The sequence below is a fragment of the Arvicanthis niloticus genome, chromosome 1 (assembly GCF_011762505.2).
Source record: "Arvicanthis niloticus isolate mArvNil1 chromosome 1, mArvNil1.pat.X, whole genome shotgun sequence".
Lineage (NCBI taxonomy): Eukaryota > Metazoa > Chordata > Mammalia > Rodentia > Muridae > Arvicanthis > Arvicanthis niloticus.
Window position 1 is genome coordinate 38,427,030 of NC_047658.1, and position 25,116 is coordinate 38,452,145.

Consider the following 25,116-nt stretch of genomic DNA (forward strand, 5'->3'; position numbering starts at 1 on the left):
ACACACAGGTCTGACATTCTGGCTTAGACCTCTCTGACCCTGTGACCCTGGCAGTCTACCTACCGTGAGCTGCTCTGCCTGTGTCCACTGCTTACTCCTGCACTGTTATGGCTGAATGAGCTGGCTCCCTGGGCCCAGCATCCTTGAAATAGCCATGGAGTGAAGAAGTGTTAGGCATGTGGGCTGGAGCCTGGGGAAGGATGGTGCCTTGTGGCCACCTCAATTCTTCTACCCAGAACCCCAAAAAGAGAAAAAACAATGAAGTAGTTTCACAGTGCACGCATGCTGTGGCTGGGTGACTCTGCCCTCCCTCCCAATGAATGGAACTTCACCGTAGATACTCACAAGCCTGGGGGAGGGGTGGGGACTTCAAAAGGAAATGAGCATTTAACATTATTTAAATCAAGAGCCTGTGTTTAAAAGACAGGGGAATGGATGGCCCAAGATTCTAAGCAGTTTCCTTCAAGAAGCAGGGTAACAAGGCGGTAGACCTGTGTAGAGACCACCCCTCCAGCGAGGTCTTCTTGCTTACATTACATGGAGAGCACATAGGATCCATTGGTTTATGAGATGTTATAACTAGCAGATATGCAATGTCTTCCTTTATAGATAACAAACAGTACATCTTTAGAAAATATGGAAGGAAGGAATTAGTTATTAAAACTACGCCCATTTTTATAGCTAGGAAAACTGAGGTTCTGTGGAATCAAGCACATTAAGTGCCTCCTGTGTGCTGGGTACTTTTTCTCCATTTTGCATCTCATGGAGCAGGTAGTTTCCTTCACCATCTCGGACAGTCAACCAAGATTTATACCGTGACAGAGCTTCCAGGGTCCCTATCTGGTCACAGGGCTTCTACCCCTGGCGTATCTGTCTACTAGCCAGAGGGAGGCCTGCTGCAATGAGGGCCTCTCCTTCTAGAAGCAGGTGACACAATGCCTTAAGTCACTGTGTGTGGCTGGTCATGGTGTCTCCCTAGCTACCCGAAGCCAGGTAGCAGAGGTGGTAATGGGCAGAAGGAAGCAGATGGAGAGCCGACAAGAAGACATGATGCTGAGCTGGAACCCGTCTGTGCTGCTCATTTTGCAGGCCTTCCAACTTGAATGGAAAGGCTGTCATGTGATGACTCCATCCTGGCCCTCCATAGTTGCCTATGCCTGTCTAGCTGCGTCCTGCATGGCTCTGGGCCCCACTGTCGGACTTCTGATGTCCTCAGCACCTGAGCCTTACTATTTTTTCCCCCAATAAATCTTTCTGACAGTGATTTAAAGTAGGAATTCCCACACCTTCAAAGCAGTTGTTTCTAGTTAAGCCTAGTGTCCCACTTAAGCATAAGGCCAGGTTACTGTGTCCCAGAGCAACTGGTTACACTATACAGCCTCCCAAGGATTCCCCCCAGTGATGACTGCACTGACCCTCTTGCTCATGACATAGGAACTCTGGAAAAACCTTAGAGCAATGGTCCTCCACCTTCCTAATGCTGTGACCCTTTAATACAGTTCCTCATGTTGTGGCAACCTCCAAATCACTGTGTGGTGACTGTAAAATTATTTCATTTCTACTGTTAGGAATCATACTGTAACTATCTGTGTTTTCTGGTGATGTTGCAACCCCTATGAAGGGGTCGATCAACCCTGGAGGTCTCGACTGATGGATTGAGAAATACTACATTAGAGGAATTGAACTTTTTTTTTTAAAGATATATTTATTTATATATTACCTATACAGCATTCTGCTTGCATGTATGTCTGCATGTCAGAATAGGGTACCAGATCTTATAGATGGTTGTGAAGCCACCATGTGGTTGCTGGAAATCGAACTCAGGACCTCTGGAAGAACAGTCAGTGCTCTTAACCACTGAGCCATCTCTCCAGCCCCCAGGACTTGAACTTTTTAGAAAAATAATTTATTCTTCTCTCACGCAATACATCTCAACCATAGCCTCCTCTCCCTCCTCTCCTCCTCATACCCCTGCCCACCTCCCTTCTCTCCCAGATCCACTGCCATTCCACTTTTCTTTAGAAAATAGCAGGTTATGATCATGGCATGAGAAGTTAGGTGCACAGCCTCACACCCAAGCTGGATGAGGCAGCCCAATAGGAGGAAAAGGGTCTCAAGAGCAGGCAAATGAGTCAGAGACACCCCAACTCCCACAGTTAGGAGACCCACAAAACTCCCAAGCTACACGACCACACAGGTAGGTAGAGAGCCTGGCGCAGACCCATGCACACTCCATAGCTGCTGCTTCAGTCTCTGTGAGCCCCTAAGAGCCCTGTTTAGTTGACTCTGTGGGCTGTGTTCTCCTGGTGTTAGAGGAACCTCAACTTTAAAAACTGGTTAAAGAAAAGAATCACAAAATCTTCCAATTCCCCATAGGGAAGAAAAAAAGTATGTCTAGTTATTTGTAACCGATGGGCTACTAAGCAAGATGTAAGACAAGAAATTGGAGGGACATAGTAAGGTTCTGGGCTCAGTGGCCAGTCAGTCATCAGAAGCAACATGATGACAGCGTGTCCCATGAGTATGGTGAAGTGTGTCTGCACTTTAGCTCACATGAGGTATTTGTTTCTGGGGCTGGGGAAGGTCTTCGCTCCTACTTGAGAACCGTCTCCTGGTCGCAGCGGGGAGCACTACAGTAGACTCTTCAGCGTCCACAGATACCGGGTCCAGAACCCACAGAGATACCAAAGTGCTTGTGCTGAAGTTCCTTATAGGAAATGGTATAGCATTTGCATAGAACCTGCGCACAGTCTCCTGTATATGTGAAATCATCTCCAGATAATACATAATATATAAATATTGTGTATAGTTGTTAATTGTTTAGGAAGAGGTGACAAGAAAAAAATGTCTATCCTAGTAGAAAAAAGAAACAGTTGGGGTTTTTTTCTTTGTGGGGTCCCAAGTATTTCAGCTGTGTTTTGGCTTCAATCTGTGGGTGCAGAACTCGTGAACATAGAGAGCTGCTTCATCTATCTCTCTGTCTATGAATGGATGTCTGTTATAGTCAGAGTTTCAGTTCTTGAAGATCTCTTATGGAGGTCTGGTACAGGTGAGGTACAGAGTCCTCCCATGATGCGGTGAGCCTCAGAGGAAGGCGAACCTGGGCCTGATGTGTGTAGGGCCAGCGTGCATGACTGTTATTAACCTTGTCTTGAAAAAGATCCCTAATCACATAGGGCAATCACTCCACAGAAAGTTTAGGTTTTTTTTTTTGTTTGTTTTTTTGTTTTTGTTTTTTTTTAATGTGGCTGAAAGTGTATGCTTCAGGTAAAGAAAAGTATTAGAAGGGGCTGAAGTACCATCAGAGGTTGTTTCTGTGTTCACTAAGCTTCCTGCAAGGAGAGTGAGGTCTACTTTTCTATTAAGTCTTTAGTCGTTCTAAGATGTAAAGTATGTTTCTATGACAGGCATGGCTATTGTACACACAGACCTGTGTTCAAGAGGCTCTGGACACTCTCAGGAAGTGTTCCTGGTGGTTGGGGTCTGGGTCAGGTGTTTCTTGGTCTCTTCTTCAAGAGTTAAATAAGATCCCACACAGATTGTAAAGTAACAAGGAAGCGTTACTCAACTGCAAAGCTGCAGTACAGATAAGAAAGGACATAGTGTCGAGACTGGCCATGGGAGTGCAGGGTACTCAAGGGCTCTTATTATTATATGGGGGCCACCTTTTATGGGGTTCAAGTGAAGGAATTGTTCATTACTAAGGGTGTAATGAGTGGTTATTTATTTGGTTTGACAGGCTTAGTTTACCTAGGTCTTTGCTCTCTGTATACTAATCATGTGCACTCTTGAGTATGCACAGGTATAAGATGGTAAATAGAAAAATCTCCCTAGAAGTTCACTTAAGTAAATACTTTTGTCTGACTGCATATGTACCCCAGATGAGTCCTTCTACCCTCAGACCGGAATGTATTGGGAATATGTTTGAAGAGAAACTGTGTAGTTTGGTGGTCATTAATATACTATAACCAGAAGCACTTTGGGGAGTAAAGGGTTTATTTCTCAGGAACGCCCGTCACTGAGGGAAGTCAAGGAAGGAACTCAGGCAGAGCAGGAACCCGGGGACAGGAACAAGCAGAGGCCATGGAGGAGTGTTGCTCACTGGCTTTCCCAACATGGCTTGCTAAGCCTGCTTTCTTATACACTCCAGGACCACCCACCCAGCGGTGGCATTTCTAACAGTGGACTGGGCTCTCCAGTATCAATCTTTAATCAATAAAATGCCCAACAGGCTTGTCCATCAGCCATTCTGATGGCGACATTTTCTTAATTGAGGTTTCCTTTTCAAAAAAAAACAAAAACAGCCCCGCAAAAACTATAGCTTCTGTCAAATTGGCATAAAACTAGCCAGAACAGCGGGGTGGTGGTGATGCATCTTTAATCCCAACACTCAGGAGGCAGAGGCAGGCGGATCTTTGAGTTTGAGGCCAGCCTGGTCTACATAGTGAGTTCTGAGGCAGCTAGGGCTACACAAAGAAACCTCATCTCTAAAAACAAACAAAAAACAACAACAACAACAACAAAAAGAAAAACAAAAACCAAAGTCACCAATACAAGAACCTTCTAGTGTCCTGGTGTCCTGGTGTCCTGGTGTCCTGGTGTAAGCTGGTAAGGCTCTTGGGCCTTGCAGGCTTCCAGTCCTATGGCAGCTTCACTGCTTGCTCAGAATCACCAGGGTTGACAATAAGCTTCCCTCTATGCTTGCAGGCATCCGGATGCTGGACGGTGATGTGACCGATGTGGTTGAGGCCAAGTCTCTGGGCATCAGACCCAACTACATTGACATTTACAGCGCCAGTTGGGGGCCAGATGATGACGGGAAGACAGTGGATGGACCCGGTCGTCTGGCTAAACAGGCTTTCGAGTATGGCATTAAAAAGGTGTGAGTAACCCAGGGCTATGGGGGAGCACCCAGGGTGGGGGTGACCGCACATTTTGAACATTTAAATATCAAAGTGATACCAGCCATGGCCTGAAACAAGACTGGCAGGAAAGCCCTGCAGTGCCAGAATGAAGAAGTCTCTCAGGAGCTCTAGGGAATGGTGTATACCAACTCAGCTGGAAGGGCATAGCTAGTCCAGGGAGAGCCAGCTTAGCTTGCACTCACTGTCCCTACCTACTCCACTGGAGGCTGAGGAGGCCTGTGTAGGTGGTGGGAGGTGGCTCAGTCAGATCTCCTGGCCTGCTCTCTGGTCTATGCAGGTGAAATACTGAGTGAAGCGTTCTGTCTATTCTGGGGTGTGCCTAATGTAAGGCCTCATTGCATCAGGGAGCTGTCACCTAGACACCTCCACCCTCACCAGAACACTGCTCAACAAACACAGTTACAGTTTCAGAGGCAAACCATAGACAACATCCAAGAGGTTGACTACCTTCTGATCTGAGGAAGCTGGAAGGCTCATCTCAGGAGGCCTACCCTCCAGCTCTGCTGTATCACCCACTGTCAGTGTGGAGGGGTGGGGGCGGTGACTTAGGGAAGATGAGGTTGGGAAGGGGTAGCAGGAGATGAGCCAAAACCAGTTCTTACAAGCCAGGTGGCAAAATAGATTGCTGGGTGAGGACAGTTTCTTAGAGCAGTCAGGTGCGGTTGTAGTCAGCATCCCGGAGGCTGTGGATTGCCCACTGAGCCCCAGCTCACAGTATAGGTGTGGCTAACATATGCTGGCAGGGGTGTGGGAAAGCATCTATCAGGAAGCCCAGGTGTTTCTGATTCCTGTGGGAAACAGGAAAGTGAAGGATGCAAGGATTGAGCCCATTTTATTGTTTATATAATGTAAAACATTTTTTTTCAAGATTTTATTATACTGTAACCCATGCACAGCAATTCAGTTAATAGTTAATAAGTATATCCAAAAGTACCAAAAGATTACACTGCAAACAGCTTGTCTGTCTTCCTCTGCCCTGCAGTTCTGCTTCAGAAGATCAATCTCTCTCTCCCTCTGTGTGTGTATGTGTTTATACAAACACATATGTATGTGTGTGTGTATATGTGTGTCCATGCACATGTAAGTTTTTCGATTATTCTTCACTTATTTAGTTTAAAATTTTTATTTTTATTTTATATGTGTATAAGTGGTTCACCTATAAGTTTATATTTTACCGTGCTATGTGCATGCCTAGTGCCACAGAAAAAGGCATTGTATCCCATGAATCTGGAGTTGTAGACAGTTGTGATCCTCATTGTAGGTGCTGGGAACTGAACCTGGGTCCTCTGCAAGATCAGAAAGTGCTTTTAGCTGCTGAGACATCTCTCCAGCCCCTATTTATTTATTTTTGAGACAGGGTCTTACTATGAAACCTTTGGTTGGCTGGGATCTCATTATGTTGACTAAGCTCCCCTCAGACTCACTGAGGTCTACTTACCCATGCCTCCCAAATGCTGGCATTGACGGCACGTGCCACCGCCTTATTTTTTGAGACAGAGTCTCTCAGTGGGCTCGCTGACCTTGGAGCTTGCTGACTGGCTAGTCTGGCTGGCCAGCAAGCCCGTCTCTGTCTCCCCAGCACTGGGATCACAGATATGGGCCACTGCACCAGCTTTTCCTTTTATTTATTTTTCTTCCTTTTTTCACTTGGTTTTTGGGGATCAACCTTGGGTCCTCCAGCTGATGCTGTAGACATCTTCCTGACTGAGCCATCTTCCCCATCCCAATCTTCTTCAGGACTATTTTTCTGATTGACATTTGAATTCTTTCTTGGATGTATTGAGTTGGTTGTTATTTTTTCTATGGCAACAAGAGTTTTTGCCAGAATATCCTGCCTCGCCACCTCCGACCATACTGCATTCTTGGAATGTCTTCATTTATCTAAACTTCTCAGTTAAGGTGTGTCCTACATCTCCAATCCCTGCTAGAAACATCTAGTCTGCACCCCCCGAAGTACAAGGAAAGCCATCTTCTTTCACAGGCCACCCAGGGCCCTGATGCCTGAGAAACAAGCAGCCAGTGCAGGGAGGTGTCCAATGGTCAGAGGAAGGAAAGTAAAAGAGGCTCAGCCTGCAGACACAGACAGCACAAGACCTGTGCTCACTCACAGAACATGGACCGCTCTACCCCACCACTCCAGCAGGACACAGGCGTCTTCCATTATTCTGCTGAACATCTGAGCCAAGCCATGTGGTGGGCCGTGTGCTAGGCCACATGCTGGGCTAGGGGAATGCTGGCAGACTCAGGCGTGACCAAGTAAGCCACCGCCCACAGGGGGATTGCTGAACAAATAAATCACTTGTTTCCATGACTCAACCCCCCTTCCAACGTTAGATCACTCAGATCTCAGACCCGATGACAAGGGAAACATCCTAAAAATTAAGCCGAGCTGCAACTCCGGAGAGGCTGACTTAAGTTGGAGGTCACGTTTCTCTGCACAAAAGGCATCAACCGGAATGCTGTTAATGCTGGACACCTGGCATTTCTATGAGATGCTTTCTAAAGATGAGGTGCGAAGCTCGGCGTCCAGGAGAGGAGCAGCCTGTTTCCAAGGGGTCACTACTGTGTGTCTTGGTGTGTATACGGAGCTTACATGTTGGAGCTACAAAGACGGGAACTTTGCATTCTGAACCCTGAGCAGCGCCGGCTGCTTCATCAGGTTGTCAGGGCAACAGGGATGTGTAAAGGGAGCTACACAGTCCTCCTAGTTCTTGTCATGCTTCCTCAAAATACAGAGGCCATTTAAATTTTAGTCATTCTGAAGTCAAGTATGTTTGTTATAGGCCACTTAAATCACAGCTGTCTAAAGATGCCAAGGAGAATGCTCCAGGAAGGACGTGATGATGGCCTCCAACCAAAGCACGTGGCCCCATCTGTTACTCTTCCATGCCATCCCATTTGTGACCTGTTAGCTTTTTCTGCAAAGTGTGGCTTCATCTTAAGTAGATGATATGGTGGGGTGACAGGTAGCTTTAGAAGCCATTACTGGGCACAGGAATCTGTTTAACGCTAGTCCTTATGAAGCCTCAATCCTCCCCTGCATTTTCTCTCAGAAAGGAGATTAAACACTGTGATAAAGAACAGCTGGCCTTGTCCAGCTGACTAGTGCTCACCAGCCCTCAGGAGGGTGCTCCCTGCCCCCAGGGAGAGTACTAGTGCAGTTTGATGGTGTTCAACTTGTGACTTTCCTGAGCAGAAATTCAAGTCCATGGCTAGAGTCGGAACATGCCCTCCAGCGTCTGCAGATACAAGATGTGGAAGGTGAACCTAAGACTCCCAAGGACAGCAAAGGCCTCCCTTATAGCTCAAACCTACAATGCTCCCTGCCTCCCTCCATTCTCTCTAAAAAACCACAGTAAGACGAGAAAGAGGCCATTGATACTGTGGTGCCTTTGGGAAGCTAGATGGTCAGGCAGTAGGTGTCCTATGTCACATGGAAAGCATGGCATATGGGCTGAGAAGTCTTAGACATGCAGATTCCAGGCCTATCAGCGTGGTGCTGCTGGAACTGGGAGGAAACTGGAGGAGGGCGCCTACTGGAAGATCCACTGGTCACTGCCACCACACCTTGAATTGTGGGACTAAGCCTCAAATTCTCATGGGGTAAATAGACTTCCTCTGCCATGAGCCTCTATTGTGACATGTCACCAAAGGCCAAATCAACGGGTACTGACAGCCATGGGTTGAAACCTACAAAACTGTGAGCCAAATAAACCTTCTTTGTTTCTTTGTTTCTCTCTCTCTCTTTCTCTCTCTCTCTCTCCTTCTCTCTCTCTCTCTCCCTCCTCAATCTCTCTTACCCTCTCCTCCCTTTCTTTCTGTCTTTCTTTCTTTCTTTCTTTCTTTCTTTCTTTCTTTCTTTCTTTGTCTGTCTGTCTGCCTTTCTGTCTGCCTTTCTTTCTTTCTTTCTTTCTTTCTTTCTTTCTTTCTTTCTTTCTTTCTTTCTTCCTTCCTTCCTTCCTTCCTTCCTTCCTTCCTTCCTTCCTTCTTTTGTAACTTGACTTACTTCGTATTTGTTACAGTGCTAGACAGTTACCTGTCAGACCACCCACCTGCTAGGCCCAAAGACGTTTGTAACATGATTCTTTTGTGGCTCAGTGTCCACACACGGAGTTTGGAGCACTATTTAAGCTGTTCTGTATATTTCTGAGATAATATGATTGTTGCACTTTGTGAAATAAAAACATTGTATCTCCAGGCAGTGGTGGCACACAGCCTTTAATCCCAGCACTTAGGAGGCAGAGGCAGGCATGATTTCTGAGTTCGAGGCCAGCCTGGTCTACAGAATGAGTTCCAGGATTGCCAAGGCTATACAGAAAAGCCCTGTCTCAAAAAAACAAAACAAAACAAAAAAAGAACATTGTATCAACAGGTTTCTGTTGGGTGCAGGGTTGAGAGTGACATTATCTTGTGCATGATTCTCCTAAGGAATAGATAGGCTCTGATGGGCTAAATGACCTTTTATTTGGATTTTAGTCACTTTCAACTGGCTCTGATTAATCTTTTCCAACAGATAATTATAGTCTTGCTTTGCTTCATGCTGAGGACATTCTCTGAGAAAGCCATCATTAGGCCATTGCATCATGATGTAACCTCATGATAGAGTACTTGCACAAACTCTGATGGCACAGACGCCTGCCCCACACCTAGCTTCTCTGCACCTGTGTGATCCATTGTCATGACATGGGGCATGACCCAATTCACAGACACACCCACTTTCTTGTTTTGTGCCTTTCTTTTAAAAGTTAACCTATTTCTTAGAATTTCTTCTTTTAGGTGTATATGTGTATGTGTGTGTATTAATGTTTTTCCTCCACGCATGTATATATGCCATATCCTACGTAGTACTTGCAGAGGTCAGAAGAGGGCATCAGATCCACTGGAACAAGAGTTATAGATGGTTGTGAGCCACCCTGTGGGTGCTGGGAATTGAACCTAGGACCTCTGCAAGAACAACAAGTGCTCTAAACTGTTGAGCCATTTCTCCAGCACCAGAAGTTTACCTTTGTTGTGAAGTATAGCTAACCTTTGTGGTAAGCTCTTAGGCATTCAGACACACACTGATTTGGAGCTGCAGAAAGCAGAGCGAATGAGCCAGCCTAATATATCTGGGCTACGGAAGTACCAGGAACCTCCCTATGGGTTTTGTTGGGAGCTTTAGCCTAGAACTGAAGTCTCTTTAGTCTACAAAAGAGAGTGTCTCAGGGCTTCCAGAGCAGGTGGTCCAACTTCCCCAAGGGAAGACCTGCACTCTGAGAAGGGATATAGATGGATTGGGTCATAGAATCTGCTCGAAAGACATCTTTAAACTGAGCAGTTGCTTGGATTCAGTGTCAGTCCCCCCTCTATGTGAAGAGCCTGGGAGGTCCAATTTCTGCTGTGCACTATCCCTAGGTCCAGCTGTTGGGAGGGACTTAATCTAGTCTTCCATGAGCTAATCATTAACTAGTGTCTGTGGCTAGAATGACATGAAGTTTGGTCAGAAACCATTGATCCAATGGGCATAGTATAGAACAGAGCTGTGGGAACCTGCCTGATCTGCCATTGTCATGAGCTTTCTCTGGTTCATGTACCTGATGAACAAGTGATGTCACCAGCCTGGGTTGGTGCTGACATCTGACCGCCTCAGGGAACTCTGGTGGGACATTTCTAGTAAACAGTGTTGTAGAACAGGATCTTGTTTATCTAGTCAGTCTCACCCAGAAGGCACAATCTCTCCCCTCTCCCTTCACCCCTCTTCAAAAATGAGCTGACCCTCCAAGAAGCCAATCTCTAAAACTGTTTCCGGAAATCGATGCACTTCTCTCTCAAAACCAGCTCCTGTGACCCATAAAACTTAAACAGTTCACAATTCTGCCATTGTGCGTTTCTAACCTTGGTCTTACACTGAATCCCCTTGGTCATCAGCTATGGTAATAGGAATTAGAGACTTTGCACTGGGGTCTAGATTGTCTCGTGACAGTCAGAGGGATCTTTTGACCCATCCTTGCCAGGATCATGAGTATCTATGGTCTTAACACTGTTACTACAGGCAAAACAGCTCCTCTGAAACCCAACAGAACCCTTGGGCAGGACCCATGTGGTCTCAGGGCAACCTTCTCAGCCCTATGGAGGAACAGGCTGAAGGTGGAGTTGCAGACTGGTGTGAGGTGCTTCCATGGTGTCCCACTACAGATGCTAACATCTGTTCTTGCTTCCATGTAGGGCCGCCAAGGTCTGGGCTCCATTTTTGTCTGGGCTTCCGGGAATGGTGGGAGAGAAGGGGACCACTGCTCCTGTGATGGCTACACCAACAGCATCTACACCATCTCCGTGAGCAGCACCACTGAGAACGGCCACAAACCCTGGTACCTGGAGGAATGCTCTTCCACCTTGGCTACCACCTACAGCAGCGGGGCCTTCTATGAACGGAAGATCGTAAGTTCTCTCATAAGGTCCAAGCCTTCCTTTTCCCAAAAGCCAGTTTGGCCAAGACCAGATTTTGTTGGATCTCAGGTCCCAGCCTAATCCCTCTGTGAAGGAGGTCAACCCCAGTGCCTTGGCAGCCGGCCTCAGACTTAACTATTTAACTTAAGATGTTTGACTCATCTGTGCCCAGAAATGCCAATTAAACCCTCTCTGACTTAGAGACCTAAAAATGTCATTTAAGAATGGGGTTCATCGCCATCATATCTCCTTTTAACTCTCTGGAATTCTGTGGCCACATCCCAGAGTCCAGTTGACCAGTCCTACTCTGATGCACAAAATAGAAAGCTTTGGTTTTATGCTGAAACATTCTGGAAACCCAAGCATTCTAGGCTTCTTCTCTGCCAAGGGACATGCCCTAGACACTTGGAAGTAAAGCCACAAGGTTTGCCAGCTCTGTTCACTGCAGTGAGTAGTTTTTCTTTTATTTTTCTTTGTAGTGGTTAAACCCATGGTAGGCAGGAACTCCACTACTGAGCCACTGACTTATCTTTCAAATGGTAACTGTTTTAGTACATGGCTGGAATTTCTGCTTCTTCCTTCTATACATATTTTTCTATATTTAAAAGGGGGGGTTGTTTCCAGTTTAAATTAATGCAGAATTCAAATTCGTAGTCATTAAGTTAGTGTGTAGATGTTTTTAGAATGAATCTGTGGAGCCCGCCAGGCGTGGTTTGGTTTTAACACTCACTCACCAGCACCTTTTCATTCCTCTTGCTGCTTATACACGTCTTTAGAAATTACTTTCAAATTTATTTTTACATCTTTCCCCCTGTGGGGAGCACACAGGCTTCCTGTACCCTACTTGCTATGGAAGGTCAGCCATACCATCCTGTTGCAGGCCTGGCAGTGGCCCAGGGTGGCTCACAAAGGTGTTAATTTAAGTGTCTCTTTCCCATCCTGCAGGGTCACCCAGCCCTGGGATGGGCAGCTGAGACTCTACCATGTCCTATTCATTTAAGCATGGGCTCGTTGAAGTTTTATTAAACAGATGCTTGGGCTGAAACCCAACAAAGGCCTACTGGCTAAATAGATACAAGCAGAAGTAGGCACGATTTGACACGTTGTACTGGGGACTGTCCTCAGCTGCATTCTCAGTGATCCTCAGCTCTGGACTCGGGATCTGTGGCTTTATTTACTATCTATTATGCATCAATGTGCACACATCAGAAATACTTTAACCCCCCCCCCTCCACACACACACACACACACACACACACACACACACACACACACACACACACTTGTTAAAAAGTTGATCCTATGTAGTCCAGACTGGATTTGAATTTACTAACTGTATAGCAGAGGCTTTACTTGAACTCCTCCTGGTTTTCCTGCCTTCGCATTGCAATGCTGAAGTTACAGTCATGCGCCACCACATCTTGCTTTAATTCCTTCTTTAAAAAAAAAAAAAAATCCCTCCTCTGAGCAATATTACGGATAAGGAAGACATGACATGATTAGGAGAGGGGGAGACAAACTTGAGTGTCAGAGCTGCTGTCCTTGGGACTCTGCCCTGAGCATGATGACTGTTTTTGTCTGATTACTGGAGCCTAATATTTGCTTGAGGCCCCAGAGATGTTTTGCAAGCCACTAAGCAATCGCTCAAGAGGTGGGTGCATCTCAGTCTTGAGTTCAGGTGAGCTCTTGTGTCAATTAGAGCTCCAGCCCCTTGAGTGGAGCTGCAGCATCCACCTGAGCTGCGTGACTCCTCAGGAAGGGGCATGGCTCGTGATCAGAGGTAAAACCTTCACTTACAGGCTTGGGAACTAGAAGCTGAGGGGCAACCATGCACAGAGTTCTAAGCAGGACCCTGGGACTTGGGAGGCTTCTGTCCACCTTGTTTCAGCTCTCTCACAGGAGCTTCATTCCTTCCCTAAACCCTCTCCCCTAAGGCTGGAGAGTCAGTCTTGAGCCTTGCTGGCACACAGTTAACTGGGAGTAGGTGCCCTGTTGGGATAGAACAGGTGTGCTGGGAGCCAGAGGTCCCTCCTGGGCTGCCCTTCTCCTTTCCCTTGAGGTGGTTTAGTCCTACTGTGTACAGCAAGGAAGCTGGTTTCTGCAAAAATACCAGTCAGATCTTCCCATGAATGTATGACGCAGACTAGACACCCCTCTCCTGCCTAGCTACAGCATGACAGAGAAACACTCTCCGTGTGGAAGGATCCTGTTGTTACTTCTGGGGAAATTCATTCTCAAGGGTCCCATAAAATGGTCCCATGAGCTGCACAGCAGGTGGGTGGGTGAGCTAGTTTCCTGTTGCCACCCTAACAAGTCATCAGGAACTTAGCACCCTAAGGCCGTACAAATAGACATCTCCCCAATTTGTGGCTCAGAAACCGAGCGGCCTCTCTCGGCTCTCAGCTCCAGATGCACAGGCTGAGGGAAAGGTGTCAGGAGGGCCTCTGGCATTCTGGCATCTCTGGGGAGGTCCATGCTTATGTAAACTTAACATGATTCAGCTCCTGACTCAGGTTCCCCCCCCCCCCCCCCCCGTTCCCTTGTGGGCTGTTAGATGAGGAACATTCTTGTTTTTAGAGCCTCTCTTTCCCTACATCCTTGGTCTGGGTCTCCCCAGCTCCTTGAAAGCCATCCCTGATAGCTAAAATCTTCACATGCCTCACCTCCCCAGCAGATTTTTCTGCTTACTCCTTCCACCTTTAAAGCCTTCTGATTCTCTTGGGGCCAGCTGGATAATTCAGAATACTCTTTCTGATTTAAGGTTAGCAACCTTGATTCCAGGTGCAGAGTACATAGAATTAAAACCAGAAACAAAAGTCACAGGGGCAATGATCTCACCCAATACAACTGAACCCATGTGTTGATCCTATGACCCTCTTTCCCCTTCATCCTCCCAGGGGGGTGGCTGAGTAGTTGTGAGATCCAGAGTCAGTGTCCCATCTTCCTGGAGCCACTCAGATGAAGATAGGCAGAGTCCCAGTTGGCGGAGTCAGCCATGATATCCCCCAAAGACCAGCAGCCTCTTGCCCAGCTTAGCAGGCCATGTGCTAGCAAGAGCACTTCAGATTCCTCTGGGAGGGTTGTCTGTCCCCAGTCCCAACTCTTACCTTCCAGCTAAAAGTAGAAACACCATCTGGGCTCCTGAGTACTGCAGGACACAGGTTTTCAGCACCCCTCAAGTCCTGAGTCATTGAGCTTAGCTCTTTGGGATCAGATTTCATGCATTCTATGGTGCCATGCAGGAAGATGGGCCAGCAGAGAGTCCACTGCATCTCACCTTGCCCATTTGTCTGCAAAGGCTTCAGTGGTCTTCAGGAATCAGCTGAGCTGTGCTCCTAGATGTTTGTCTGTCCTGCTGTGTCTCTCTGTTTTCACCCTGGGAGATTTGACTGTTCCGTAGCATGGCTGCAGTTTTGCATGTAAGTGCAAAGTCTGATAGAGCCAGACGACAGGTTTGTCTCATGCCTTTTCTGTCACTGGCACCCAAAGTCATTCTCTCCAGTTGGCAGCATGCCAGGGGCCTCAGTCCTCTCAGAGGGAACTGGTCTCTCCAGCATCCTGCTTCACACATCTGTCTTTCATGCAGGTCACCACGGATCTGCGTCAGCGCTGCACTGACGGCCACACTGGGACGTCAGTCTCAGCCCCCATGGTGGCTGGCATCATTGCCTTGGCTCTAGAAGCAAAGTAAGTGTCAACCTTTCTTCTTTTCCTTTGAAAAGCTGTCTCTACCCTGGTGGCACATACCTCACGACAAACCTAGCATCCTGAAAATTTTAAATGACAAGTTCAGCCACAGGAAGCCCAGTTCTGTTGCCATGTACCCGTCACTGACAATCACCAGAACTTTGTCACCTTCCCCAACTGAAGTCTTGTTACCATTAAACATTAGGTCTCTGTATTGGTCTGCCTCGGCTGCCATAGAAAGTTGTTTATACAATAGGAATGTGTGACCTCAGAGTTCCTGCTGGACTGACGCAACAGCAGGATTGGTATCTCCTTGGCTTGCCATTGGACACCTCCAGTTGGTGCTTGCCGATGACCTCATTGGCCTGAATTGTCTTTTCATAAGCCCTATTTTGAAATACAAGTCATATTCTGAGGAGCAGGGCTTAGGACTCATGTGCTACAATCCAGATTCCAGCCCATAATACTCTCTTCAGCCACTGAAGCTGGAGCTCTCCATTCATAACCATGCACCCAAACTGTGCTCATGGGTCTGAGCTCTCCATTCATAACCATGAACCAAACTGTGCTCATGGGTCTGAGCTCTCCATTCATAGCCATGCACCCAAACTGTGCTTACAGGTCTGAGCCCTCCATTCATAACCATGCATCCAAACTGTGCCCTAGGCTGTCTTCTTTTTTCCTGAACCTTGCTTCCTAAACTGACAATGACAAGGGACCAATTTTCTAAGTCTCATGAAACCTAGAATTATAAATGTGTGAATGAGTCAGATAGAATACGAGTCTTTTTTTTTTTTTTTTTTTTTCATCAGTGTGACAAGAGATTCATTTGGCTCACAGTTTGAAGGGATATGGTTCATCATGGTGTAGAAGTCACGGAAACCTGGGCTCTGTGGTGACAATGGCCTATGGCACAGCTTTTTACTTCTTGGCAGATTGAGGAATACTTTTAGACCAGGCCTAAATTATAACCTTTAAGGTCCACCCCTACAACCCCCCCAGTGACCTACTTCTTGCTGGCAGGCTTACTCTGTGAGAGGTTCCACAGCCTTCCCCCTCAAAAATCAATGCTATCAGCTAGAGACCAAGTATTCAAACTTGTGAGCCTGTGGGGGGACATTCCCCATCCAAATAAAAACACCTTGTGTGCAATTGTGGAGTCAGAAACAGTTTAGACATCAACTGTCACATAACAAACGAACATTTGCAGTAATCCTTTGTTTTAGATGAGTTTTTAAGTGATTCAGAGAGAATACTTGAGATGTGTAATCCTTGTAATTATGCATGCTTGCATGCTGATTTCCACTCAGCTAAAGACCAAAATACTCAAATGCTACCAATTTCGAAAAAAAAAAAAAAAAAAAACAGCTAAATATTTTCAATTTCCAGCCCCACCCCCCACCCCCAAATATTAGCTTCTGTGTCCTGGGGCTCTGCAGTAATTAGTTACTTGTGTGGAAAGTTGTATTTCTCATACTTAGCAATTCATCACTCTCTATTTTCCTCCATTCCTTATTGGAAACATGCAAGGAATTTTGTTAGTCAGACCTAAATAGAAAACACACCCTGCTTCATGGCCAGTTCCCCCAGGAAACTCGCCTGTGGACCAGAGGAAACTAACGACAGGTTGGAGATTTGCAGGTATAATTCAAGCAAACCTCACTTAAGGGAGAATTTACTTAGAAATTTCTGGATTTAGTATTGGTCTAGGGGAGAGAAAATGGTGTCTAGGGACTCAGGCTGAGTTGAGGACACTCAGAGACTGCAGTGCCGAGCAGGTCCAGGCAGCATTGTCTCTGCATTGCCTTCTCCCATCTCTGAGCATCATAGATGGTGATCCTAGGGCAGTGGTTCTCAACCTGTGGGTTGCAACCCCTACAGGGGCCATACATCAGGTATTTACATTATGATTGATAACAGTAGCAAAATTATAGTTCTGGAGTAGCAATGAGATAATTTTATGGTTGGGGGTCACCACAACATGAGGGGCTGTATTAAAAAAGGGTTGCAGCATTAAGAAGGTTGAGAACCACTATCCTAGAGGAAGACACTCCAGTGGAGATGGAAAGATCTGAGGACTTCAAGAGATAAGAATGAGGTCAGCAGGCAATCTAAGAATTCTCCCTAGTTTAGTGCAAATTCCAGATATCCCATCCACCTCTTTTTTTGTTAAAAAGTGTTTTTGCACTAGGGCTATAGAATGCTTCCTCAAGCCCCAAGTTCAATTCCTATATAGAAAGGAGGAAGGTGGAATCTACTTTAAACACTCACTGTGTCTCAGACATCCTGAGAGGGAAAGAAAAAAAAAGATTATTTACCACATCATGTAGTCAACAAGAACCACAGCCATATCATCTCTGTCTGAATTCAGAAGCCTGGACCCTTGACCACACCCAGGAGTTGGCCTGGGGTGACTTAGGGCCTCAGAATCTTTTTCTAGGCCTAAGGTTGGCCTCTGGGACCTCATGAGGGAGTAGACAGAGGATCAGGAGAGGACATCCGATCAGCCTATGTCGGGACAGGAACCTGGAGACTTGGGTAGATGGATATGGTAAGACAGGGGTAAGATAAGGGTAGTGGGGAGGGCAAGCGGGCAGAACAACAAGAACACAGGAGAAGAACCAGGCAAGACTAGATCTGCTAAGTGTGTTCCTGAGGGAAACTGTGTCTAAGACTCACATAACAGCTGAGCTCCTGGCAGGAAGACCAGTTGTATGGGAGCTAATGGTGCAAAGATGGCTGGAGCAGCCACTATGGAAAAAGAGTGCCACCACCCACCAGAGTAAACACAGAACTGCCGTATGACATAGTAATCCCACTTCTGAGTATATGCTCAGAAGAGCAGAGTGAAGAGACCCCGGACAGACACCAACATTCACATTCACAGCGGCAGCATTCACGGCAACTCAGGTGTCCATGGGAGTGAATCCGTAAGCAAAACGTGGCCGATCCATGAAGTAGAATATTAGTCACCATCAAAAAGGGGGAAAACCCACTGGGCAGTGATAGCACATGCCTTTAATCCCAGCACTTTGGAGGCAGAGGCAGGCAGATCTTTGCAAGTTCAAGGCCAGCCTGGTCTACAAAGTAAGTTCTAGGTCAGCCAACACAGAGAAACAACACAGAGAAACCCTGACTGGAAAAAAAAAAAAAAAAAAAACAATTAAAAAAGAAAAGGGAAGGAAGGAAGAAAGAGGAAACTAGTCCATGTTTAGTGGGGATGAACCTTGAGGATGTCGTCCTAAGTGAGATAAGACAAATTTATTATTATTGTTATAATTATTGTTGTTGTTTATTTTCTAATAGATGCCTTTTAAAAGCCATGTTTATAGGACTAGAAGGCGGAGTGATTGTGGGTGGTTGGCAAGGACGGGGAAAACTGCATGGAGATTTGGTGTTTGATGGTGTTTTAGTTTGGGGAGATGAAAAGGTCTGGGTGGTTTTAGAGGGTGATGATGGTTGTCCAACAGTGTGAATGTACCAAGGCCCCTGAACTGTATTTAATGTTGAAGATGGTAAATTAAACTCCATAGGTCGCTTTAGCACACACTTGAGGCATCTGAAAATGTGTGCATTACTCTGGGCCTGAGTAGACATGGTCCTAAGCAGGTGGCCAGGGTCGGGTGGATCTCCTCACACAAAGCCATTCTTACTAGCAGCTGCTCTTCCAGGTGGCACTTGAGTCCCCCAGTCATGGGTTCTCCTCTGCTGTAGGAGCACGTGTAGCACAGGCAAGCATCCGTAACAGACAGACATGGACATAGAGTAAGCTCCTGGGACAGCCCCGAGGATTATCTTGGTCCTTCGCATTTCAACTGTGCTGAAAAGATAGAATCCTCATTTGTCCTTGGCTAATATTCTGATCAAAAGATACTTTAGATACGTATCCACTTAATAAGACATGTATAAGTATATCTTGGTTCAGCTGCGGGTAGACCTGTGAACGTGTACGCCAAGCTTTTCATGCAGCTGTTGGTCTCACATTGCAAAAGACATATTCCTACTCGTGGTGAGTCTGATGTAGCTGGTGCATCAGCTCTATTTAAAGCATCCCTTGCGGAAGGCTTCTGTGTTCAGATATCCAGATTCCATGACAACTAATGCAGAAGAGAAGACAGGAGTAGGGGTTTCATTTCCTGCTTTTCTCTACTCGGTGATAGTATGAAAAACACAATTTTCATTAAATCTGGGACTCTTCGGAGTATAAAATGGTCCCTGAAAGACTACGAGTGCTACCATACTAACGTTTATATTTCTTAGATGTTGCACAGGTAGTGTGGTGGCTTTTACCCTAGAAGCTATTTCAAATTAGAAGTGACAATAAGAATAACCAGGACCAAACTTAGCCCTCCCAGATAGTGTAATCCGGGCTCATTGCTAGGTGCCAAGCAATTAGATGGGTGGCAGAATGATGGAGCCTGATTTCAGCCATGTTTAAAAATCCTAGAAATACGGTGTTCGATTGACACTGGAGGCCATGCTTTCTTGGATGGCACATTTCTATGTGCGCTGAAAAGAAGTGTTGTAAGCTTAGAGTCCCTACAGCCTGCAGCCCGGCTTGCCCTTCAAATGGAGCCCAGCTTAGCACATCCTTGCTCCATGCACTTGATAAGCAATTTCAGTGACATTAAAGTTCTCATTTCTCCACCTCCAAAATGCCTGTTACAAACTCAGGCTGGTTTGGTGGTCGAACTGGGTTTCTCATGACTCTAAGTTTTAGACCCTTTGAACTCTTTCAGCTCAGGGTCCGGTTGCTGGAAGCCATTGTTGCAAAGCGAACCCTTCTGGAGGTATGCAGGCCGAGCTTTGCGCTGCCTCCCATATCTCCTTGGAATGTCTTACCCAGTCAGCACCAGTGACTCCAATGGTCTCTGCTATGTCATTGCAGCAACCAGTTGACCTGGCGGGATGTGCAGCACCTGCTAGTGAAGACGTCACGGCCAGCCCATCTGAAGGCGAGCGACTGGAAAGTCAACGGAGCTGGGCATAAAGGTGTGGGTGCTCCTGGTGGGCTGGGAGAGGTGCTCTGTTGACCCTTGAGGAAGCCCAAATAACATTCACTGGTTATATCATAGACTATGTGTTGCAGAAATTCAAAGTGCTTGTCAATGATTTTAGAACAGTTTTCCTAGAGCACACTCTGGCGTGAAGGGATAGCCTCAGTGCCCCAGAATCCAGGTCCCTAAATGCCAAGCTTGCCCTGCCCATAGCAAGTTTAATAGTCTTGTTTCCTTTGCTCCCTGATTTCTGTTTTTCACAAAGAAATGTGATTTACAAGGCAACTTTGAAGCCAGTCATTAAGGCACGTGCCTGCAATCCTTGCGTTCGGGACACTATAGTGTGGGGACCATGAGTTCAAAGCCCTTTTGGTGCTCACCTTCAGTTTTCCTGTCTGTACAAAAAAAAAGACATTGAGATAGCTGTGTAAATTTCCTTCTGATCTGCAAACCTGCCGCCAGCTAGCCTCTTTGTGATAGAAATAACTAAAGGCACACGGGGCCTCTGTCATCTCAGTATGGTAACTTCGCTCCACAATCAGGACATGATTTGGGGTCTCTGAAAAGGAAGTTGACAGGTAGTACTTGAAAAACATTTCTGTCAGCCATGATGTGTCAGAGAAAACTTGTCCCCCTTTCTGAAGCTCAAGTCCAACTCTTAGGCTGCCACGCCTGATACCGCTATCTGTGCATATAGGTCAAGCACTGCCCCTGTGAGTAGCAGGGGCCACTCCACTGAATAAAGAGGTCATTGAGCCTCATCTGTCTTCATTTGCAGCTGGTGGTGCACTGTAACATCGCCCTCCATTTCCATCTTGGTCTAATTAGGAGAAAAATAGATTGCATTGGGTCTTGACCTTGCCCTGAAATTAAGCCTTGAAACCTTCTCCCTTGGCCAAATCGAATCCTGGTTCCACCCAGCCCCACAAGCACTCCTGACTGTGTGCTGCTGTCCCGAGAACCCTGAGAGTCAGTAGCAGAAGAAAAGTATTTTAAAAACAACAGTTTTCCTTGCCTCATTGTATTTGTTGCACATCATAGTCATGTGCCTGGACTTTTAAGGGTTGCTGGAAATTCTACCCAGGGCCTGTGCAAGCCAAGCCCAGTACCGACACCTGGGCCTCTCGGGCTTTTGGACTTGTTTCTCTTGTCTAGTCTGAGTTTCAGGGGCACACATGGTGGCAGGTCCTCTTAACATAAAGAAACCCAACCTTATCCTCCCAAAACAAAGTTCTGGACTCTCTCCCAGAGTGGGACACATGTCCCAGCCAGCCCTCCTGAACCAAAAGAGTTCAGTTCAAAGGATAATGAAGCTGGATCTGTAAACAGCTCTCAGGAGGCAACTGCCATCACCTTGTTGGGACCTTGAGGTGACAGCTGCTGTGTAATCCTGAGATCCATAGAGTTGGGGGACGGCTCCCTTCCTGGGGGAGGCAAGAGAAGCTGGATCTGAAGGCCCTGTTTTTTCAGTTAGCCATCTCTATGGATTTGGCTTGGTGGATGCCGAAGCTCTGGTCCTAGAGGCAAGGAAGTGGACGGCAGTACCATCCCAGCACATGTGCGTGGCTGCTGCAGACAAAAGGCCCAGGTAAGGCTCCACTCTGACACCATGAGGCCTGGCTGTGTAGCAGGGGTAGGGGGAGGTGTCTAACCCTACATCTCTATACACATAGGCAGGTAGGATCACATGGGCAGTTTCTGGCCAGACGTCCCTGAGTTATCTCTGCAGCTAGGAGGGATGCACATCCAGATCGACTGTTTAGAGGCCTCCTGTCCTTCCGTGGCAGATTTTGCCAGTGTAGAGGATCTGTTTCTCAGGGTGAATCGCTCAGCCTTGTATTAGAAAGTCTCATCCATGGTGTTACCATAGCCAACGAGACCAGAGATCTGCTTTGCCCACTGGGATACAAGAGTAGCAGCCGCAGGATCTTTTCTGTTCCACCTGCTTGAGGTTGTCACCATAGCCACAGCCCAGTCCCATTGCCCTAGAGCTTGTGTGTGTGAACAAGAACAGTGAGGCCTGCCCCTTCTCTGTAGCAGGCCAATGGGGGGAGGGGCTCACGGACTACACAGCATCTCAACATTGCTTCTATCCAGCCCCATAAACCTTCTGAAGGCTTAAGCACTGGAATGTTTAAGCAGGCCCCAAGCAGGGGGCTGCAGGACCCTGGCGTCATCTCCTTTTCTGTGCTCCCCTTTAGAGGAAGTGTTTTTAAACCAGTTAACATAGGTTGGTTGGGACAAAAACAACAAAGAACAGCCTGTGACATGGATCTGACGGGAAGATGGCTACTTGGTTCAGAAGTCAGATTATCCCTGAACTGTGTCACTGTGGCTGTGCTTTTTAAGAGTATGAACGAGATGTTTTATTCCCTTTGGGAAATACACGCTTGAACGAGACTCAATGGGGGTAATTAGCAGGGCTGGAGAGCTGTAGCTCTCAATGAACACCCGCCTAGCACGTGTGAAGCCCTTGGTTTCATCCCCAGCAAGAAAAAAATGAAAAACCCAAAACCAGGGGCCAGGAATAGCTCAGTCAGTAAGTTAGGTGAAGCTTCTCAAGCATGAGAACCTGACTTTGGACAACCAGACCCCACATGAATCTGGTCATGACATTTACAGCCTTAGCACTGGGAGGCAGAGACAAAAGCATCCCCAGAAATGGCTGGCCAGCTAGTCTAGGCAATCAGTGAACTCTGGGTTTAATGAGAGACTCTGTTTCAAAAGGTAAGGGGAGAACAATAGTGGAAGACACCTGCGTCAGCCTCTGACTTCCACGTGGGGATGGGGGAGCAAGATCCACTGTTTTATCTACAAACACAGACCACTTCCAGCTCATCTCTTCCACGAGCATGCACACCTCTTATATTAAGCTCTTTTGACCCCTAATGTTGAGAGTTGTGTTTCGTGAGCACACCTCGAAAACTCTGGGAGTTCAGAGAACATTTGCTGGATGAATAGCCACTGAAGGACCTTTCAAAACACTATGTTTCCAGCTTGTGGCTAATTGGGCCCACCACTACTGGGGCCATCACTCTAAGACCAGACAGGTCTACCAGCCAGCAAGCAGGTCCCAGTGTGGGCTTCTTCAGGCTTCATTTCCTCTCAAAAGCATCTGTGCTAAGCTTAAGAAGGATAGGGCTGTGGTGGGATAAAGGAGGCCTTTGCCTATGCTGACTTTGTCTGCTGGGAGCCACCACTTAGGGGAGCCTGGCTCTTGCTGTCCTGCCTGACCTACAGTACTGCCCACCTCCCTCCCACCCAGCTCTCCAGCCGGGGCAGCTCCTGAATGAAGCATTCTTTTCCTGCCAGAAATCTGTTTAAGATGATCAAGTGGTGCCTAGGTGGCGAGTGGTTGTTTTTATTTTTATTTTATTTTGTTTTTTGAGTGAAAGCACACAGAGTCTAGACAGCATAGGTTGAGGGAACCCACCATAACATACAGTATGACATTGTTCCTGCCCTTTGAGGAAAGTAAGGACCCTACAAACTCCAAAAGGGAACAAGAATCGGACTTCTGTTTCTAAAGGAAAATCCTCTTTCCCCTCTGTTGTTTCTGACTCTGTCTGGAATTTTCAGCCAACCTCCAGTCTCAGACCGCCTGCCCAACTCCAACACTTGATTGTTCCCAAGGACATAAAGACCCTCAAAGGGGTCAGTATCACCTGGAGTAGGGGGGCAGATAGCCCCTCTGTAACCACTGTGTCACCTCCTGCAGAGCTGAAGCTCTCCCACAATCAGGTTACAGAAGAGGGGTTCAGGCATCTGTACCTGGAATGCTGACACCCATCCTACTTCCCTCCCTCAGCTTTACCCACCCCACCCCCCATCTCTTAGCTGCGAGCCTCTCATACCCAGCTTTTCTCAGCTAAGATCACCTGGCTTTAAATGGCCAGGAAGTTTCCCATACAGACGCTTGCTCTTACCACCACCACCACTCAGACCCCATTGACTACTCTTGGCCTCCTTCTGCATTCTTCTCTTGATAGAACCTAGGCTTTTATGCTTTAAATCTGGCCTCAGCTGCTTCCCATGCCATGGCAGAGTGAGCACAAGAGAGCAAGAGGGAGAGAGAGAGAGAACTGGAGGAGAGAGGAATGGGCCAGAGAGTGAGAAAACATCTATGGGTATAACTGTGTATTCAATGGGGCATGTTGACCTTTTTTTTCTCTTGATGAAAAGAAGTACTACTGATGTGACCAAAGGTCAAAGCATTATATGCACCAGACTTTAAGTTGAGGGTCTGGAAGGCATTATGGCTGTGCCTACTATCTCTAGGGTGATGTTGTGGAGGGTCCTGAGTTGGAATAGCTAGGGTGTTATTGGAGCATTCATCCCTCTGTGTAGGACAATTCCTGTCCCAGCCCTGAGTGTGATACCTCCTCCTTCTGAACAGGGTAGGTCCTCCTGTGACTCAGAAAGACAGAACCTCACTGACAAGGACTGCTCACCCAGCCTTGCTTAGAAACTACCATCAAGCCACTGTGCCCCAAAAGACCACAGGATACTGGCACTCAGTAGCCCCTGACACCCCTCTGTTGAGTGACTTTGTCCTGTGTGCCCTTGAATGGTTAGCTCGGGCTGAAAGGAGCAGAGAGGCTGACAGCAGGGAGTAGGAAGGGCTGCAGCATATGGTTCCACCTATGATGACTGTCACAACAGATGCAGGATCACATACACACGTACGCACGCACGCAAGCACACACGCACACCCCGAGAAAATGCTAGCCTTGGTTCTTTGTAATTTAAAGAAAAGGCTTCCCTGGTATAGAAAAGGACTATCCTGATGGGACTCAGGGTGTTTCTAATCTGGACACTGAATGTCTAGGGACACTTGCCTTTAAGTAAAAGTATCTTAGGGTAAGGTCAGGGAACCCATCAGAAAAGAGGACCACTGAAAGAGTGTCTTAGGTGACAACTGAAGGAATAGGCCCTCTGTTCTTACCGGACCTTGCTGGGTAGACTCCACAGCCTGTTGTCCCTACCTGACCCCCAAACCTCACAATAGACAGGACTAGAACCAAAGCTTCCTCCATAATGGCCATAGTGCAAAGCTGTCATGGACAGTTTTCCCACAGGTG

General features: G+C 46.9%; 1 protein-coding gene across 2 annotated transcripts in view; it reads left to right on the forward strand.

The window, feature by feature from the left end:
- Pcsk6 (proprotein convertase subtilisin/kexin type 6) overlaps nt 1–25,116 on the forward strand; it is a 185,885-nt gene that overhangs the window by 85,233 nt on the left and 75,536 nt on the right. For both annotated transcript variants that reach the window (XM_034507496.2, XM_034507503.2), the window contains exons 7-11: nt 4,708–4,880; nt 11,130–11,342; nt 14,938–15,038; nt 19,927–20,030; nt 21,506–21,623. In XM_034507496.2, the coding sequence (XP_034363387.1) occupies nt 4,708–4,880; nt 11,130–11,342; nt 14,938–15,038; nt 19,927–20,030; nt 21,506–21,623 (709 nt within the window). The remainder of the gene's footprint in view (nt 1–4,707; nt 4,881–11,129; nt 11,343–14,937; nt 15,039–19,926; nt 20,031–21,505; nt 21,624–25,116) is intronic.